Below are 16,165 nucleotides of genomic sequence, written 5' to 3'. Positions count from 1 at the left end.
ACTAGACCCCTAGGGGAGTCTAGGATGGGATAACTTATGTGGTTCTCCAGAGGTTTTCGTACCTCCAAGCCCTTGCATACCTAAATATTTGGCTAAAAACCCACATTTTCCTCATATTTTTGTGAGGGAAAGTGTTGGAATATGGGGGAGCCATAAACTTCCTTCCATTCAGCGTTTCTTCACGTCTCCCGATAAAAATTGTACCTCACTTGTGTGGGTGGGTTTAGCACCTGTGACAGGAAAGGTCCCAAAACGCAGCATGGACAGGTCAAATTATTCCACTCCAAACAAGCCTTTCTTTGCAGTTTGGGTAGCTGTGGATCTAGGTCCTAAATCAACTAGCACCTAGGAAAACCTACCAAACTTGCACATTTCTGAAAACTAGACACCCAAGGGAGTGCAGGGTGGGGTGACTTTTGTGGCTCCCATCAAGGTTTTTTACCCAGAATCCCTTGCAACCCCCAAATTCTGGTTAAAAACACACTGTATCCCCACATTTCTGTATGGAAAAGTTCTGTAATCTGCAGTGAGCCACAACGTTCGTACCACCCAACGTTCGTACCACCCAACGTTCCTCCACATCTCTCGATAAAAATTGTACCTTACTTGTGTGGGTAGGCCTTGCACCCGCAACAGAAAAGTGCACAAAAAGCAACATGAACAGATCAAATTATTCCACTCAAAACTGACCCAGTTTGGGTAGCTGCGGATTTTGGGCTCTAGCTCAGCCAGCACCTATGGAAACCTACCAAACATTCACATTTCGGAAAACTAGACAACTAGGGGAGTCCACTGTGGGGTGACGTGTGGCTCTCACCAGGTCTGCTCATCCTGAAACGCTTGTGAACCTCAAAATTCGGCTAAAAATGCACATTTTCCTCACATTTTGTGAGGGAAAGTTCATCTGTAGGGAACCACAAATATGTTACCACCCAGTGTTCCCCCACATCTCCGGATAAAAATGGTACCTTATTTTTGTGGGTGGGCCTAGTGCCTGCAACAGGAAAGGGCTCAAAATGCAATTTGGAGCCATCAATGTTTCCTGTGAAAAATATCCTGATTTGGCAATGGGCATCACTGCGTTTACTTGGCCCAAGCTCGGCCGCCGCCTGAGGAACCCAGACATTTCTGAAAAGTAGATACCCAGGGGAGTTTGTACCCGGTCAAAGTGGTGGAACTCTGGGTGGTAGATATTTTCTGGATCTCTGCAGATTCTGGACATTTATGTCACAGAAATGAAGGGATTTGTGACTTTAGGCAAAGTTTGCAGGGCATTGTGGGTTAGAAAACGTTGTGGGATCCACACATAACACACCATTCTGGGTGTGTAGTTTTAAGAAATGTCTGGGTTTGTTGGTTTCCCTAGGTAATAGCTGAGCAAGGGCTCAGTTAACGCAGCTACCCCATTACCAAAACAGGTAATGTTTTTACATGAAGTGTTGATGGCTCCGCATTAAGTTTTGGGGCTTTTCCTGTTGTGGGCACTGGACCCACCCATACATGAAGAGTAGTGTTTTATTAAAATAAGTGAAGGAATGCTGGACAGAACAAAGTTTGTGGATCCCTATGTATGCCACACATTTATATCACAGAAAAAAAGCAGCAAATTGTTGGTAAGAAAACATAATGGGATCCACATAAGGCATACCACACTGGACTCCGGTTGATGTCTAGTTCTCAGATACGCCTGGGTCTGCTAGATTTCCCCAGGTACAGAAGCCCAAGTAGTACAACTATTTAGCATGGCCAGTGGGACAATATTGGGATTTAACCCTGCTCTCCTGGCCCCTATATAAAAAAACAACAGCCAAAATCAACCAATCAAATCAATCAGTTTATTGATAAAGCGCACTACTCACCCGTTAGGGTCTCAAGGCGCTGGGGGTGGGGGTGGAGTGCTACTAGTCGAAGAGCCACATTTTGAGGCGTTTCGTGAACGTCAGGAGGTCCTGGGCCTGGCGTAACTGGAGCGGTAGCGAGTTCCAGGTCTTGGCGGCGAGGTGAGAGAAGGATCTTCTTCCGGCGGTGGTGCGGCGGATGCGGGGATGGAGGCGAGAGTGAGGTTGGCGGAGCGGAGATGGCGTGTGGGAGCGTGGAAGGTGAGTCTGTTGTTGAGGTAGGCTGGGCCTGTGTTGTAGAGAGCTTTGTGTGCGTGGGTCAGGAGCATGAAGGTGATCCTCTTCGGTATGGGTAGCCAGTGCAGGTCTTTGAGGTGGGGGGAGATGTGGTTGCGGCGTGGGACGTCGAGGATGAGGCGGGTAGATGCGTTCTGGATTCGTTGTAGCTTTGATTGCAGCTTGGCTGTTGTTCCTGCATATAGGACGGTGCCGTAATCCAATCTGCTGCTGACCAGGGCGTGGGTGACAGTTTTTCTGGTTTTGACAGGGACCCACTTGAAGATCTTGCGGAGCATGGAGAGAATGTTGTAGCAGGAAGAGGAGATTGTGTTGACCTGCTAAGTCATGCTGAAAACAATCAGATGTAGTCTCACTTGCCATTGGGGTGGGATGTTTTAGTCCACAGAGGTGCAGAAAGACTGTTAATGCTTCAGGGGTGATAGTGGGGCCGGAGGTCAGGATGGGACAGGCCCACCCCTTTATTTTTTTAGAAAAATATTCCTGCAATCCAGTCAACTGTCATCTGCACCCCCACCCCAGGGGCATAATCGTGGGGGTCTCTCTGCCCTTCTTGAAGGCAAAAATATTGGTTTATCCCTTTTGCGGTGGGGGTATGGACCAATGTAGGAGTGCTACACCCGTGCCCCTTTTTTTGCCCCAAATTCAAAATCCCTGGGACCATATTATACATTGTGCCCTGGGGGCACAACGCCCGTGTGCTCCCACTTTGTGTGCCCCTGGGGCATAATGGTACTACAGAAGGGGCTTCTGACGCTTATGCGTCCCCTTTTTTAACACTGATAGCACAGACAGCTCAAGGGCCATCTTAAAAAGGCCTTGCCTCATTTGCAAGGGGGCGTGTCCCTATGCAAATGCAGGCATCACTTTGTCTCTGCTCCCACACCATATTACCAATGTGGACGCAGTGGCAAACATGCCTTTAAGAGGCGCACCGAAAGTGAGCCACAAAATGTGGCAAACTTTCAGTGTGCTTCCTACAGGAAGCCCTCTGGGGAAGGGAGAAGGGGTGTCCCATGGATCTCCCATACATCTCCCTGCAAGCAGGTGCACTCGCCTTCAAGGGATCTCTCTCCCCTCTTGAAAGTGCAGGTGGCACCTACACTGTAAAACACTGAGTGGCTTTGAGGCAGCCACTCCGTATTTCACTTGTGCTGACCATAGGGCTGCTTGACCTTGAGGCTGCCCAGAGGGCAGCACATTCTGCATAATAGGGCGAACCTTCCCTGTTTACGCTTGGCGCACCTTTTGAAAGATGTGCCTTAACTCAAGCAGGAAAAGTGCGTCACATATATAATACGGGCTCTGGATTCCATTGGGCATATTTGGGACAAGTTCCCGAATTTGGACAGACCTCCTATCTGCCCCCAGGGGGCAATAAGACACTATTGCCCCTTCGGGGGCAGGGCATGGCCCAACGCCAGGGTAGGCCACCCCATCCTTTTGTTTGATTTGATTCATTTTGAAATGTCAGGTGTCTAGTGGGCGTTCTGCCCCCCCCCTTTCCAGGGCAAAGAGAGGCATACCCCTGTCTGCCCCGCGGAGGGGTGGGGTTGGAGACAGAAGGAGTGGTTTGTCCCTTTTGTGGAGTGGGGGTATGGCTAATGCCGGAGTGCAACAAACAGCTGCACTCCTTTATTTTGCCTCAAATGCAAAATCCCTGATGTCTAGTGGTCTTTCTTCCCCTCCCCCAACCCAGGGGCGGCAGATAGGGGTATACTCCCAATCTAATCCCCCTATCTCTCCCTAGTGGGTGTACAAAGACTGTTGCACCCTTTTTGGGATGGGGGCATGGTCATTCACATGATGGGCAGCCCCACCCCCATATTTTGTTAAATAAATATTCCATGGTGTTTAGTGGGCTTTCTTCTCCCTTCTGGGAGACAAACTAGGGCAAAGCACCCTTTTGCCTGGCACGGTTGGGTGGGGGGGGGGCGAAGGCGGGGGCAGAAAGAGCTTGGACCTTTTTGAGGTGGGGGGCATGGCCATGCCAACAGCGGGCAGCCCCACCCCTATGTTTTTTTTTAATAAGTATTCCCTGATGTCTAGTGGGTTTCCTGCCCCTCTGAGGGAGGCAGACTCGTGTAAAACTCCAATCTGCCCCCCAGGAGGGCAGTAAGACTGTTTCACTGTTTTAGGGTAGGGACATTGCAATGCCCATGGTTGGCAGCCCTCATCCCTACATCTATTTTTCATATGTCTAGTGGGCTTTCTGACAGCTCCTCTCCCCATGGTGACAGATTGGGGATAATGGCCCTGATCTGCTCCCCAGGGTAGTGGAGGAAGACTGAAACTTTGTGGGGGAGGGCTGGGGGGAGCACAGTTCCCTTGCCCCTAGGGTCGCTCCCCCACCACAAATCCCTGGTGTCTAGTAGGTGGATCACTGCCTAAAGATCGCTCTGTCTCTTGTGGCAGGGTACCAGTAAGGTTCTCCAGTCATCTCACAACGCAAGTTTCCCCTAAGTGAGTTTGATTTGGGAGATCTACCATGAAAGCCACTTCGCTCAAATCATACTGCTCCCACCAAGTGGGCATATCTCAAGAGTTGGTCCAAATCAACCCCAAACCTTTTCTTTGCTTCTCAAATGTCAGAAACCTGTCCTCGCTGTAAAGGTTGCCCATCTGTGTGCAAAAATCCATAATCCATTTGCCAGATGCACTTTTTTTAAATGCTGCAAAGCGCCCTCCTTCCCCAAACCTCTGCTTTCATGTAGGAAGGTGTGCACTTTGGTACCCTCTCCTTCATCTTGTCCCTCACTTGGACCATCAACATTATTAAATGTGGACTGGCAGGGGGCATCTCTCCTAGTGCCATAAACGAGGTAGTAAAGCGTTCATGCAGACAATAGCCTTCTTTACTGAGCTCAGTGCTGAACTATTTCTATTTCTATTTCCCAGTATTTATATAGCGCATGGCTTCCCAACAGGCCTCCCAGCGCTGGAGCCTAAAATAAATCTCTTATCAGACCATATGATATGCATGAAAGGATAGCCCCTAAAACAAATACGTTTTCAATAACTTCCCATAGCTGCATTCTGAGTGCTCTTGTCTAATGTGAGGAGGAAGGCAATTCCAGAGTTTAGGGGCTAAATATCTGAAAAATCTGCCCCCTCCAATTACTTTCCTGATTCTGGGGATCCGAAGAAGGCATTGGCCTTCTGAATCTAGACTCCTATTAGGAACATAGGGAGTAATTAACCCGTGATTAGGCTTAGATCCTCTCTTATATATCGCTCTATGAACCAAACATAGGGACTTAAATTGAATCCTCTTCAAAACTGGCAACCAGTGAAGAGCTGTCAGAGCCGGAACCGCTGGGGTAAATTTGGGAATTTTAAAAAGAGTCCGGGCTGCAGCATTCTGTATTAGTTGAAGTCTGTTTGTGACAACTTTGGGACTAGTAAAGTGAATTTCCATAGTCCAAGCAGGAGTTAATAAGACCTTGGGTAACTACAGTGGCGTAGCGGGGGGGTGCAGGGGGGGCCGGCCGCACCGGGCGCAACATCTTGGAAGAGACTAAATCCACGGGTTAGGGGGCGCAAATTACTTGCCTTGCCCCGGGTTAGGGGGCGCAAATTACTTGCCTTGCCCCGGGTGCTGACAACCCACGCTACGCCACTGGGTAACTATTCGACATAGATTGATAGGAAGCCAGGTGAGAAATGTTGGTAGTGCACGGAAAAAACTGAAACAACTACCTGCCAGTTTATTAGCCTGGGTTTCCATGGTAAGCTTATCCTCGTTCCAAAAGCCTGGGCTCTTTCCTGATGAGACAGGTACAGGGAGAGTCCCTAGTTTGTCCGGCCAGTTAAGTTCATTCCATAAGGAAGGGTTGTTTCCTACCACCAGTACCTCTGTTAATCTCTGTTTACCTTTAACTGACTGTCTACATGGGCGTTTAACTGCTGGGAAGTTCTCTTAATATCTGAAGTAAACAATACAATGGTCTGAGTATCTGCAGCATACGAGATAAGCACCAAACCGTAGTTCTGCACAATTTCTGCCAAAGGGCGTACATAAAGATTTAAAAGTTTAGGGCTCAGCGGAGATCCTTGTGGTACACCACAATTCAGTGTAAAAGAGGGAGAGACTTAGGATTCAATCTGAATTTGAAAACTGTGCTTTTAGGAAATCAGTCAACCAGTTAAGGTATTTTCCTTTTATTCCTGCCCCATTCATTCTCACCATAAGAGTCGGGTGTGACATTATGTCAAAGGGGGCCCTTTAATCCAGCAGGATCAATGCTGCAAATCCGCCTAAGTCTAAAACCTACTTTACTACTTCTGTAGTGACTAATAGAGCAGCTTCTGTACTATTTCCTGGTCTGAACCCCGTTTGAGTGGGGTGCAGAATTGAATGAGATTCTAAATATTCAGAAAGGAGTTTGTTCATGTGTTTTTCTAGAATCTTGCTGACCACAGGAAGAAGCGGTATGGGGGCGATAGTTCTCCTCTAGTAGAGGATTCGCTGAAGGTGTTTTCAGGAGAGGTTTTACTGTTGCATGCTTCCAAGCTTGTGGAACTGTACCACTTTCTAATGAGCAGTTTAGAATGTCACTGAGTTCTTCTAGTAACAAAATCCCTACTTTTTATGGAGAACCCGATTTAACAGTAATGAGAATATCCTTTGTAGCTTCCACATGCAGCTTAGAAAATGTTGTCAATGAGGGGCTACTAGAGCAGTGCTTAATTTGTAAATAAAAACGTGCCGGTGCTCAAAGCTCTCCTCTGAAACACGGGGCTGCTGCAATTAAATGTGCGAACACGGAATACTGAGGCATCGTAATCCTGAAGCCATCTCGGGTCTCTTTAATACATCAGCCCCTTCAGCTCACTCCTGCAGCTTTCTGCTTTCTCCCTTTGTGACGCTTTTCCGTTTTTCTCTTTGTCCGTCTTATCCATATGTGTCTTTTGCTCACAGAAAATGCTTGAGGCAGAAAATAAGCTCCGGCCCTCAAAAAGAAGTGCCTGTGCCCCGCACCGGAAACAACAAGCACAAATTAAGCATTGTACTAGAGTCTCCTTTCAACAGATCACCGAACTGCTGTCTTTTAAGGTTCGCCAGCAAGGTGCCTAGGATATTATTCACCTTATCAAGAAAAAACTCCGCTAGTGTGTTACACCATAGTACTGAAGGTGTGGGAGTGCTTTGAGACATTTCTGGCTTCATAAAGCTCTTCAGCATTTTAAGCAGTTCCTTGGAGGTGTTAGCTATTTTTGAGTATATTAGCAATTCTGTCTCCTATTTTATCTACTCGGTCACAACTTTGTATAGTATATCCTTAAGGTAATGCCATGACGATGTCTGGCAAATAATCTTCTTTTAGCCAAGCCTCTGTGGCAAACAAGACATATGGATTCAGTACTGTGCTTCGGGATGGACCTACAGTTAAGTGACATCATGCGGTACTTACGATGCCCAGTTGCAGGTGCAAAGGTAGGGCCATTGTTTGTTATTCAATCTTCGTCCACTATGGACCAATCATAGTTTTAGCTCTCCAATGTGAATGCTCTTGCCTCACCGGGTGCCTGCACCCTTCCTCTAGTGGTGGATTAAACAATTTGAGCTGTTCAGCAAAAAAAGTAGCACAGGCTGGCCTGCGCGAAACAGGGGTTGTAGCCCCTGCACCCCCCTTCCCCGGTTGCGGATGGATGCAGAGGGGATTGCCGTAGGCGTGCATTTGGTGGAAAATACCGAACTGCAACATGTGACACCAGTGCCAGTTCAGAAGTAAGTACATTTTATAGCTGTAAAAAAATAAATTACAATTCTTATGCAGGGACCAAAGCAATGGTCTTACCTGTGCGCCCATGTCCCAGCCTTCATTAGGTACCGGGCCGGACGCTTCAATGGGAAAACACCTAGAGCACCAACCTAAGATGGAGACTCCCGCTGGGACAGATTCACTGAACACGGCTAACTTCTTTTAAAGTGCACAATGAGGAAATCAAAAAAGCTAAAATAGTTAAAAACACTTATGGCCTCACAATAAAAGAATCCTAAATGCCCAATAGAATCTCAAATAGACCTTACCCTCTCCCAATCCACTACTAACTATAGTTGATGAAAAATACTGAACTGCAACAAGTGAAACCAGTGCCAGTTCAGAAGTAAGTAAATTGTATAGCAGCAAAAAAATCAATTACAATTCTCACACAGGGACCACAGCAATAGTCCTAACTCTAGCTTCTACCTTCGTAGATGCTGGAGTTGAACTGCTACATAGTTGTTCTTCATATCTGGATGCGCCAGTCCAGCTTGTTCATAAGGCAGTTTGAAAGTGGCTAGTCCAGTTCTTGAGAAAACTCATATCAACAAAGTGAGCAAGCCATCCATCTCAATGAAAAGTGTGATTAGAAGGGCATGGAGAGAACCAGGACTGGGGGTGCGACCAGACGTGGGTCCCTTGCTCGCTTTGCCACTGAATTTAAGCTAGCCTGGCTGATGAAGGGTGATACCATAAAACCGGTCCCAGAATGCTTGTTTCCGGTCCAGGGAGGACCTGGCCTGGCAGTTTGGGCTGGACTGTTTGTAGGAAGGTAGCCTCTTTCTAGCCTTGTTACCCCCACTTTTGGCCTGTTTGTGAGTATATGTCAGGGCGTTTTTACTGTCTCACTGGGATCCTGCTAGCCAGGGCCCAGTGCTCATAGTGAAAACCCTATGTTGTCAGTGTGTTTGATATGTGTCACTGGGATCCTGCTAGCCAGGACCCCAGTGCTCATATGTTTGTGGCCTATATGTGTTCCCCGTGTGGTGCCTAACTGTATCACTGAGGCTCTGCTAACCAGAACCTCAGTGTTTATGCTCTCTGCTTTCTAAAATTGTCACTGCAGGCTAGTGACTAATTTTACCAATTCTCATTGGCACACTGGTACACCCATATAATTCCCTTGTATATGGTACGTAGGTACCCAGGGTATTGGGGTTCCAGGAGATCCCTATGGGCTGCAGCATTTCTTTTGCCACCCATAGGGAGCTCAGACAATTCTTACACAGGACTGCCACTGCAGCCTGAGTGAAATAACATCCACATTATTTCACAGCCATTTTTCACTGCACATAAGTAACTTATAAGTCACCTATATGTCTAACCCTCACTTGGTGAGGTTAGGTGCCAAGTTACTTAGTGTGTGGGCACCCTGGCACTAGCCAAGGTGCCCTCACATCGTTCAGGGCAAATTCCCCAAACTTTGTGAGTGCGGGGACACCATTACACGCGTGTACTGCACCTAGGTCACTACCTATGTGTAGCGTCACAGTGGTAACTCCGAACATGGCCATGTAACATGTCTAAGATCATGGAATTGTCACCCCAATACCATTCTGGTATTGGGGGCACAATTCTATTATCCCCCGGGTCTCTAGCGCAGAACCCGGGTACTGCCAAACTGCCTTTCCGGGGTTTCCATTGCAGCTGCTGCTGCTGCCAACCCCTCAGACAGGATTCTGCCCTCCTGGGGTCTGGGCAGCCCAGTCCCAGGAAGGCAGAACAAAGGATTTCCTCTGAGAGAGGGTGTTACACCCTCTCCCTTCGGAAATAGGTGTGAAGGGCTGGGGAGGAGTAGCCTCCCCCAGCCTCTGGAAATGCTTTGATGGGCACAGATGGTGCCCATCTCTGCATAAGTCAGTCTACACAGGTTCAGGGATTCCCCAGCCCTGCTCTGGTGCGAAACTGGACAAAGGAAAGGGGAGTGACCACTCCCCTGACCAGTACCTCCCAGGGGAGGTGCCCAGAGCTCCTCCAGTGTGTCCCAGACCTCTGCCATCTTGGATGTAGAGGTGTTGGGGGCGTGCTGGACTGCTCTGAGTGGCCAGTGCCAGCAGGTGACATCAGAGACCCCTCCTGATAGGTTCTTACCTCTCTTGGTAGCCAAACCTCCTTTTCTGGCTATTTAGGGTCTTTCCTCTGGGCTATTCCTCAGATAACGAATGCAAGAGCTCACCAGAGTTCCTCTGCACTTCCCTCTTCGACTTCTGCCAAGGATCGACCGCTGACTGCTCCAGGACGCCTGCAAAACCGCAACAAAGTAGCAAGACGACTACCAGCAACATTGTAGCGCCTCATCCTGCCGGCTTTCTCGATTGTTTTCTGGTGGTGCATGCTCTGAGGGCTGTCTGCCTTCACCCTGCACTGGAAGCCAAAAAGAAATCTCCTGTGGGTCAACGGAATCTTCTCCCTGCTAACGCAGGCACCAAAAGACTGCATCACCGGTCCTCTGGGTCCCCTCTCATCCTGACGAGCGTGGTCCCTGGAACACAGGAGCTGGGTCCAAGTGTCTCCCACAGTCCAGTGGCCCTTCTGTCCAAATTTGGTAGAGGTAAGTCCTCGCCTCCCCACGCCAGACAGCAAACCTGTGTACTGCGTGATTTGCAGCTTTCCGGCTTCTGTGCACTTCTCCAAGGATTCCTTTGTGCACAGCCTAGCCTGGGTCCCCAACGCTCTGTCCTGCAGTGCTCAACCCGCTGAGTTGGACTCCAACGTTGTGGGACCCTCCTTTTGTGACTCTGAGTTCGCAGAACTTCCAAGTGCCTGCTACGGTACTTCGGCGGGTGCTGCCTGCTTCTGCGGGGAATCTCTGAGTTGCTGAGCACCCCCCCTGTCTCCTCCTCCAAGGGGCGACATCCTGGTCCTTCCTGGTCCCCAGCAGCACCCAAAAGCCTCTACCATGACCCTTGCAGCTAGCAAGGCTTGTTTGCAGTATTTCTGCGTGGAAACACTTCTGCAACATCCAGCACGGTGTGGGACATCTTCCATCCAAAGGAGAAGTTCCTAGCCCTTTTCGTTGTTGCAGAATCTTCCGCTTCTTCCACCCGGAGGCAGCCCTTTTGCACCTTCATCCGGGGTTTCCTGGGCTCCTGCCCCACCCTGGACACTATCGCGACTCTTGGACTTGGTCCCCTTCCTTTTCAGGTCCTCAGATCCAGGAATCCGTCTTCAGTGTTTTGCTGGTGCTTGTGGTTCTTGCAGAATTCCCTTATCACGACTATTGTGTCTTTCTGGGGTAGTAGGGTAACTTTACTCCTACTTTCTACGGTCTTGGGGTGGGGTATTTTGGACACCCTTACTGTTTTCTCACAGTCCCAGCAACCCTCTACAATCTCCCATAGGTCTAGGGTCCATTTGTGATTCGCATTCCACTTTTGGAGTATATGGTTTGTGTTGCCCCTAGGCCTATGTTTACCTATTGCTTCCTATTGTGATTCTACATTGTTTGCACTACTTTTCTTACTGCTACTTACCTGTTTTGGGTTTGTGTACATATAACTTGTGTATATTACTTACCTCCTAAGTGAGGGTATTCTCTGAGATCCTTTTGGCATATTGTCTCTAAAATAAAGTACCTTTATTTTTAGTAACTCTGAGTATTGTGTTTTCTTATGATATTGTGCTATATGATATAAGTGGTATAGTAGGAGCTTTGCATGTCTCCTAGTTCAGCCTAAGCTGCTTTGCCATAGCTACCTTCGATCATCCTAAGCTGCTAGAAACACCTCTACTCTACTAATAAGGGATAACTGGACCTGGCACAGGGTGTAAGTACCACAAGGTACCCACTATAAGCCAGGCCAGCCTCCTACACTGTTCCCATGGGGAACAGGGTCAAGACTTATTTACACATGACTGGGTCCAAACTGGGGTGGCACGGTGAGCAAAAGGAAGATGGATTAAACCCAGATCTGTGACTGGGGGGGGATGTTTGCATTGTTCAGCACTCCGTCCATCATCCTTTTGTGTTGCTAAAGACCTATTGGTTTTGTCAGTGCTTGTTTATTTTCATGTTTCCCATAATCATGTTGAAACTGGTTACACTGGCTTTCCTTTATGTATATATTTTTGAAAAATATGCATGCATCATCACATTTTAATAAATGTTGCTTCAAAGAAATTGTACGTACAATTTCACAGTACTTTAGCAAAACATTTTTTCCCAGTTGCATTTTTTGTGAACATTTTACTTTGAAAGCAAAGAATCATCGATCTTGCTTTAAAACCTCTGCAAATATTTGCATCTAACCAGAGAGTATTATGTGGGCATTATATGTAGCCTGATATTGTTTGCAAATGTGCATACACATTTTTATACTGAAACCGCTGTCAGTAGTGCAGTCCGAGCTTGCAACATTTTCTTACAGTGCTCACCCTAATTCTAAAGGCTTTGCCTTAATGAACCATAAATACAAGTTCAAACAACATTAGCAGATGGACACAAATATTACCTTGACTGCAGACGATGCCCTTCCCTGATCCATAATGTGGTACTGTAAACTGGCAGCCAAAGGGTTTGTGCTGCAGGGGGCTGGGCCTACTTGTCCCAAGGACAAAATAAACATGTTTTTGACCCCAAACAATATGTCCTGGGCTCTGCTCAAAAGTAATTCCACTCCCCTGACTGATGTAGTCATATATGATTCATTGGATCTGTATAATGTGTGCGTGATGTAAAGTACTCTGACACCTTGCACTGATACAAGTTGTGCTTTAAAACAAGTGAAATGCATGTGAGAGTTGACCTATGGAGAGATGAGGGGCACTGGTGGAACATGGTAGTGAGGAAATTTGTGGAGAAGAAGTTTTTGAGGGGGGCATCAACAAAGATAATCTCACCGGGTACCACCAGCACTAATGCTGGCCCTGGAGACAACAGTGCAATATAAACATCTTAACCTTTAATAGCAAGGCTACTGCCATATCTCAGGTGACATTCGGGACTTTCATTTTTTGCCCACTGTGCCACTCTAGAACACAGACCTGCCATATTCAAATCAGCCTTTGTCTTACTGCAAAAGGAACAGTCCAGCAGACCTTTGAAAGCTGACCTCCGTTTGCTTCTGGTAACCATTGCTCATCTAAATTCCAGAATATGTACACTTTCATTGTGGAAATCGCCCATAGACTGAAGTCTCTGTAACAAGCTGGTATCTTTTTAGAACTTATTTACAATAATTATAGCATGTATAGTTGTAATAGATATTGCTCCTACTGCATATTTGAGAACAGACCAAAATGTGGTCTGTTTGTTGAAAAACAATTTCAACATGAAGACCCCGTTAGGCCCATTCCATCAGTGACAATAATGGGTATAAGGGTTCCAGTAGCCTGCCCAATTTTATTGAATTATTATTTCTGTTGTAGACCATCTTTGCAAGTTGGCAAGACATCTTAAATTATTATGTAGAGCAGAAGATGAAAACTGATACACGTTGCACATTTGGACATTTGTGGCTGTCTACCTGTTACCCTACCCAAATATTGAGGTGCATGTTAAGTGATAACAGTCAAGGTTGAAATAATGAGTGGATACCAATGAAGATATGTTGAGATGTACATATTTCAATTTAAAATGTTGCATTTGATTATGTGATCATCTTGTGTTAACAAATATGTACCTTGAAATTGTATTTTAATTATATTGTATGTTTTCTGTTGTATTTTGTGAGTTTATCTAATATAATCAATATTCCAATGGATAAAATTACTCCAGAACCTAGTTTAGATTTCGCACCTGACCTTTGCAGTCGTCACAACAGTGCATGGTCTACACTGAAGCAGGAGACTACAAGTGATATCCTTGTGTCTACTGCTGTGATGTCTTTTGTTGTTGTAAATCGCTCTTTATGAAAGTAGAAGACCACAAAACAGCAAACTGTCCCATGTGTGTCTTTTTATCTCTCTCTAACTCCCTTCTTTTTCCTTTCACAAACTTATATAGATTTTCTACCTTACCTGCCCCTTCCATTTTTATCTTTTCACAAGTTCATCACATGCTCCATCTTTTAATTTCTGTCTGTCATTTTTGCTCATTCTCTTGCTCTCACCCTTCTTCCATTTCTTTCACTTTTTGTGTATTCATGCTTAGACGAACCTTCTCTTTCAGGTGCCCAGATAATCGACTTGATGATGTTGGTGGTAGATGTGACCAAAGGCATGCAGACCCAGTCTGCTGAATGCCTGGTCATTGGTGAGATTGCCTGCCAGAAGATGGTGGTGGTTTTGAACAAAATTGATCTTCTTCCAGAGGGCAAGAGACAAGCTGCCATTGAGAAGATGACCAAGAAGATGCAAAAGACCCTGGAAAACACCAAGTAAGTTATGATGCTTGTTTTCATTTAGCCCTTGATCCATTACACACTTTGTAAGCTGAGGTCTACTCAAAGAATTTCATCAGAACTATTAACATTTTATGATCTTGAAATAGATATGTGGAATGGGCGTCCAGTTTCTTTGAGCAACATGCAGGGTTGCAGGTCTGTATTAGCCACTGCATACCACCTACTGCATGAATGTGCAATGACAAATGGCTTTGTCTTTGTTACAGTATCATGCGTTAGTCTGGATTAGGAGAACCACTCGACACAAGGAGTTTACCCACAATGGAAATCAGGGTTCCATTGATGTTTGGGTCACAGTGTTGCATTGTTGTTGTGCTGTAATTGTTATAGTTGTGCTGTTGCAGTTGTTGTGATTGAAAAGTTGTAGCTGTAGTGTTTAGGTCAATCAATCAGGATTTATAAAGCACGGCAAACCACCCCTGAGGGTCTCAAGGCACTGGGGTTGCTAGCTGCCTAAAGGTTCTCTGTTCACTCAAACAGCCATGTCTCGAGTGCTTTCCTGAATTCCCGGAGTGATGTGGTGTTCCTCAGGTGCAGGGAATGGTTGTTCCAAGCTTTGGCTGCCAGGTGAGAGAAGGAGCGTCCTCCGCTGTTGGATTGGCACATCTGGGATGGGGTCTGCAAGAAAGAGGGAGGCAGATCGCAGGTGTCTGGTTGGTAGGTGGAAGATCACTCGTTTGTTGATGTGTGCTGGTCCTTCGTGGTGCAGGGCTTTGTATGCGTGGGTCAGCATCTTGAACTGGCATCTCTTCTGGATCAGTAGCCAGTGTAGCTTTTTGAGGTTTGTGGTGATGTGAGTTCATCTGAGGAGGTCAAGGATGAGTCTTGCTGCTAAGTTTTGTATTGTCTGTAGTCTCTCGAAGAGGCGCTGCAGTGATTCTACGTAAAGAGTGTTACCATAGTCCAGCCTGCAGGTGACGCAGGTTTGAATGACGCTCCTTCTGGTGTCGATTTGGAGTCACTAGAAAATCTTATGTTGCATGCGTAGGGTGTGGAAGCAGGCGGACAAGACTGTTTTTGCCTGGACGCATCTGGGGAGAACACGGCGGCCAGTTAAGGGTTGGTTGTGGCGCAGCTCGGGCAAGTGGAGACTTTGCTTACCTTTTTGTGCATTGAGTGGAGCGGTTTCCAAAGGACCAGGGACACCGAGCGGAGGTCAGGGAGGCTAGACTGTCTTTTCCTCTCTCTTCTTCCTTCCCTCCATTTGAGCGTCAGCGGGCTCTGGGGGAGCACTGTTGCGGGAGGACGCTGTGGGTCAATGTCGTATGGAGGAGGAGGATGCGACAGAGGAGCACGCTGGAGCTGGGCGGCCCTGGAAGTGAAAAAAGTGCGTAAGCTCACTTCAAGGGTCAGGTTGAGGGGGTCGAGTGGGGGAAGCAGGGGCAGAGGCAGCACCAGCGAAGAGACAGAAGCATCTGCTCGTGAACACGTGATTCTTGAGCTGGAGATGGCGCCCCAGAAAGGTGAAAGGAAGGTTCGGGCAGCCATACAATCGTTAACCGAGGACTTGGGTGGCTGGGGGGGGAGCTGATTCTCATAATATAAAAATGGGAAGGTCGGAAAAATACCTATTGAGGACCTCGGTCAGAGTAAGAGGATCTCCTGACAAGTTTGGGGGCAAGGTGATCACACTGACCGGATAGGGGGAATCCCTAAAAAAAAAAAAAAAAAATGACACCTCCCCCCTCCGCTGTAACCCCCTTCACCCCCCAATTCAAGGGGGCCAGATAGTGGCACGAGGGAGTAAAAAAGTAACTCCGGCACGCGGTAAGGAACAACAAAAAATAACCCCCTTTCTTAGGTCCTTTTTTAAAGCTCAGAAGGACCTTTCTGAGGATTCTTCCACCTCCTCACACCTCTTACACTCTAGGGAGGACTCAGGCAGGACCATGGAAGACGACAATTGTGAGTTGAAGAC

General features: G+C 47.1%; 1 protein-coding gene across 1 annotated transcript in view; it reads left to right on the top strand.

Moving 5' to 3' along the window:
* EEFSEC (eukaryotic elongation factor, selenocysteine-tRNA specific) overlaps window positions 1–16,165 on the top strand; it is a 573,771-nt gene that overhangs the window by 115,808 nt on the left and 441,798 nt on the right. The window contains exon 2 of the mRNA XM_069206246.1: window positions 14,013–14,220. Within this exon, the coding sequence (XP_069062347.1) occupies window positions 14,013–14,220 (208 nt within the window). The remainder of the gene's footprint in view (window positions 1–14,012; window positions 14,221–16,165) is intronic.

This window comes from Pleurodeles waltl, chromosome 9 (assembly GCF_031143425.1).
Source record: "Pleurodeles waltl isolate 20211129_DDA chromosome 9, aPleWal1.hap1.20221129, whole genome shotgun sequence".
NCBI classification, from domain to species: Eukaryota; Metazoa; Chordata; class Amphibia; order Caudata; family Salamandridae; genus Pleurodeles; species Pleurodeles waltl.
Note: the sequence above shows the minus strand (reverse complement) of the source record. Positions and strands in the feature narration are given on the sequence as shown.